At 34.1% G+C, this 4,446-nt stretch overlaps 1 protein-coding gene across 1 annotated transcript; it reads left to right on the top strand.

The window, feature by feature from the left end:
* The first annotated feature begins 326 nt into the window (after window positions 1–326).
* LOC123549040 (uncharacterized) lies at window positions 327–3,959 on the top strand. Its single transcript, XM_045336812.2, has 4 exons — window positions 327–404; window positions 1,955–2,034; window positions 2,659–3,260; window positions 3,873–3,959. Exons 2-4 carry the CDS (start codon window positions 1,965–1,967, stop codon window positions 3,957–3,959), a joined length of 759 nt encoding a protein of 252 aa, XP_045192747.2. The 5' UTR covers window positions 327–404; window positions 1,955–1,964.
* Window positions 3,960–4,446: the final 487 nt, after the last annotated feature.

Raw genomic sequence — 4,446 nt, 5'->3', positions numbered from 1 at the left:
CTGTAGGTACAAGTCTCCTTTCTTGAAAATATTACATCAAAAAATGATTCAATAGCCAATATTTTGAACCAAGCAACCTCGCGGATGATAACCCACATATATGTTACGCGGTTGAAATGTACTCATCTTACACTCAATAATACACAATAATTTCAAAATCATTTCCCTGTATTGATTATCGATTTGGCTGCAAAATCCAATCAGTATACGAAATTTAACACCAGACAGGGAACGAGTGATGCAGTTATGTTTTACAAACGTCATTCTCAATCCTAAAACCTCATTTTAAAATGCATTAGTCATATCTAAATAATCTATGTTTTTTTTTCCTTCAAATTATAAAGTATATAACCAAGTTAACGACTTTTAAACTTTAGAAATATACAGATCATTGAACCGAACTGGTAAGCTGTTACGAAGTATTTACTTTTTTATTGCTATGTTTTCATTTTACCCGCACATTGAAATATCATGATGAACTTAATTATAATTATTTATTGCTTTCTTTCGCCTTAAGTCAAATTTTCGTCTAAGTTGTTACCAACAGCTGATATAGTTATATATGCATGTACGTATCTCAAATCAGGGACAAAAATCGCCCCATTCTATTTATGATTGAATAAAAATTCCAAACTACTGCATTGATAATTGAAAAGTTTCCGTGATTTCTTTTTTGTTTAAACGTCACTAGGTCTGACTTCTGTTAAGTGACAAGACCAGTAGAGATAAACCGGTTTCACATCGTTAGCAACAATGAGATTTCTTTAAAGGCTCATGACTGCCTTTGTTTAATATGTGCTGCCACATTTTTCGTTAAGAACACAAAAACTTCTTGTCAAACCCTATTCTGATAATTACTTTCTTTAACATTTGTCATGATTTGAATATTGCTGACACTATTCTAGAACGTTTTACTGAATCTATTGTTTTTATTACCTCCCTTTATGGCTCTAACAAAAACAGTTCATTTGCAATATCAAAAGTAATGCGTTTCTAACCATGAAAGTACGCGTAACATCTATTTGTTTCGTCTGTTTTTAAGAAAAAAAAATAAAGCATTGTGGGCCTTTAATTAAACATTTGCATCATTTTATTTCCATCTTTGGATAAAAAGAGAATTGCTTGGGTGGCCTTTCTTCACATAAATAATTATATTACTACATTGCATAACGATTATAAGGGCAGGATCAGTCAACACTGTTTCCTATGGTTGAAGAAAAAAAAATATCAAAACAAAATCTTATATGCGCATTTAATGGATGTAATCGCAAACAAAAGTTACGAAAGAAGATGCTTGGGAACACAAATTAACTTCTTCTTTTACAAATTATCTCGGAAACGCGTAACGGGATATTATCGAACGACACATCATATTTTTTTTTATAAATCTAGAAGGTTCTTGGAAGTTCACTTTCACTTAAAAGTCACATGTATGCTTGCCATTTCTAACAAATGGATTGGTCGGTATTACATTTTTATACAGTGACTTTTCACAAGTCAAAATATATATAAGGTCTAAAAGTGAGAAGTCTATTGGCTTGTCCGATAATACCCCCGAGTCATGACGTATACACTGATATTAAAAAAAAATGACGTGTAAACAGGTTAATTCAGGAAGAACTTTTATGTAGAATATCGGTATGACTGTGTTTACAAATCTTCAAATTTTCTCATACATTTTTGACAGACTAATTACTGCCTAAAAGACTGGGACGATTCTTATAGTTTTTAACTTTGTTTTGTAGTTTGTTTACGGTCATCTGTCTGTCGGTTCTACTTGCTTAAACCTCTACATGTGTTCTATATTTTGTTTTCAAAAACATTTAATATTCATAGTGCAAGATAATAACTTCCGGTGATTCCAGTTTTAGTTTACTTGTATTTTAACCATGCGTTTACATTTTAAGTGTCAAATGATGTTTTAAACAACAGAACTGGTTTCTTTTTCTTACAGATCTACAAAAATGTTGCCAAGTCTAACTGTTTGTGTGTTATTCCTCTTTGCCTCATCAGTAGCCGGAAATGGCCCAAAAGGTAAATGCTCTTTCAGTTTTTCTTATGGTTCAGGTATCCCGGTATTCTCAATCTTCTAACCACATTCTCTTCACAAAAAGGTAGATTTTAAGTACATTGTACTTAAGTATATAATGGAACTACAGTACAAACTCTCCAGAGCAGTCCTGTCTTTAAGCAAAAACCTCTCTATAACAACATCATAAATATTTCCCTAAGCTGAAATATACTATCAATTTACCTCTCCAGAACAACAACCTCTGCATAACAGTCAATATTTGTATCTCCCAAAGGGTGTTGCTCTACAGAGGTTACACGGTAACTAATAGCACTCTGAGCTAAGAGAGATGTACATAAAGAACCGCCTTAATGGTGATCTAAACAAAAACAATCCCTACTCACCGACTCTGTTTTGGTCTTATAAAAAATTTGGCGTTAAAGCAGACATTCGACACAATGAAATTAAATAAAAGAAAGACATACTTGTCGGTCCCATTTTTGGGATATAATGTTTGAACAATACTATCTTTTTAGGTCTTATTTAACGTTTCAGTTAGTTGAAAGGTAAATTTTCAAGATATACTTGTGCATCTTTTATCATTAGCTGATGACTTATTTCTATATTAGAATTAATTTAAATTTTAGTGCCACCACAGATGTTTCCTTCACAAAACATTTACCCAGAGGCACGTGGAGATTTCTTTCCCATGATGCAACCCGAATTTCAGGGCAGGTATCAGAATTATGCTCCTTTTCCTCGGATGCCACGTATGTGGGAAAATACACATATGCAGCCTATGCCTTTCTTTCATCCACCGGGCTGTGACATACCTTTTCACCAACATATGGATATGATAGGTTCACCATTTATTAATCAAGGCCAGTGGACTGGAACTCCATTTCAAGGTCAAGGCCAATGGCAGCACACAGCTTTTCCAATCCAAGGCCAAGCTCAGTGGAAACAGACCGTCTTTCCAAACCAAGGTAAAGGTCAAATGAAACGGCCGCCATTTCCAAATCAAGGTAAAGGTCAAATCAAGCAGCTGCCATTTTTAAACCAGGGTAAACGTCAAATGAAGAAACCAACGTTTCCAAACCAAGGTCAAGGTCAGTGGAAGCAGCCGACATCATGGAATATGAACCAGAACGTAAGAATGGTTGAGCAGTGGGATGCCTTTCCAGTCAATCAGCAGATGCTTTCCCAACCAGCCGTTTCGGGTTTGGCGCCAAAAGAAGCAGACTTTCAGGTAAACTTGGTCATGCGGTACTCAAAGCTCGATACTGAAAGTTCACGTATAGAAAAACAACATAGTCATATTTGTAATAGATCATACATGTACATTATAATGCGGTCGTATAAAATTTGGTTTACAAAGAAATATCGTTTCATCTTCAAATTTAGGATGTTCTGAAATAATAAAATCTGAAATAAAACTTCAGATAAGATATCGAGGATAAATCAATAATAATAAGTAGTGAAAATGTGTGCTGGTTCAATGCAGGAGACTACCATGTAACATCAAACCCTTCCAATTACAAACTTTCTCGAGAGACAACATCTATTACGAGACCACTTGCATTAAGAGACCACATTTTCCTTTCACATTTATGTTGTAAAAGACCAAATTATGTTGTATTAAGAGACCAGTTGTGTTAAAAGACTATATTTGCCCTTCTCTGTAGCGATTTCTTAATGCAAATTGTATTGTACATGTATTTCTAAAACTGGATATTTCTGCCTTTTGCCGTAGAACCTAAAGTTCAGTTAAATGCGCGAAAATTTCCTGATATATTTTTCGTGTATTTTGCTACGTTTTCCACTGTACAAGTTATGCAGTTATGTTTGTATTTATTTTCAGCCCGGTACATTTAATCCACCAAAGATTGGGTCTCAAACTTTTGGTTTCAATGGACTGGATGAACCCGTCCCAGTGCAGCGAGATTGAGATAGAAGTGAAGAAACCAACCAACGGCCCGCCATGTCATTTCATAATGTATCGTCTGCGGATAAACTTTATTACAACTCTACACATTATTATACTGATACGTTTCTGGTACACTAGTGAAACTTTTTAAGGAAGAGTTAACCAAATATGAATTTTCTTTAGACTTAGTCAAACTTTAAAACCAAGGTATAGTTTAAGCAGATTAATTACGACAAAAACAACATAATATGAGTGCGTTCTTCATTCTATAGCGTCAAAATGAATGTTGGTGTGTAATGCGAAAAAGGGCCAGGTCAGAAAAATCTGTAAAGAATCTCCATTTTTGTATGATCCGATTCTCGGTTCAAATGTATGTGAAATTTAATTGAAGGCCATACAGGAAATAAGTTGTATATTATTTGTATTCAAGTGTACATTTAGTATATAACCTTCAGAAAATAAAGTTGTTATCTTATCTATTATATGTGATCATGAAAATTTTATTTTC

Source organism: Mercenaria mercenaria, chromosome 6, assembly GCF_021730395.1.
Source record: "Mercenaria mercenaria strain notata chromosome 6, MADL_Memer_1, whole genome shotgun sequence".
Classification (NCBI taxonomy): Eukaryota; Metazoa; Mollusca; class Bivalvia; order Venerida; family Veneridae; genus Mercenaria; species Mercenaria mercenaria.
This window is presented reverse-complemented; position numbering and strand designations above follow the sequence as displayed.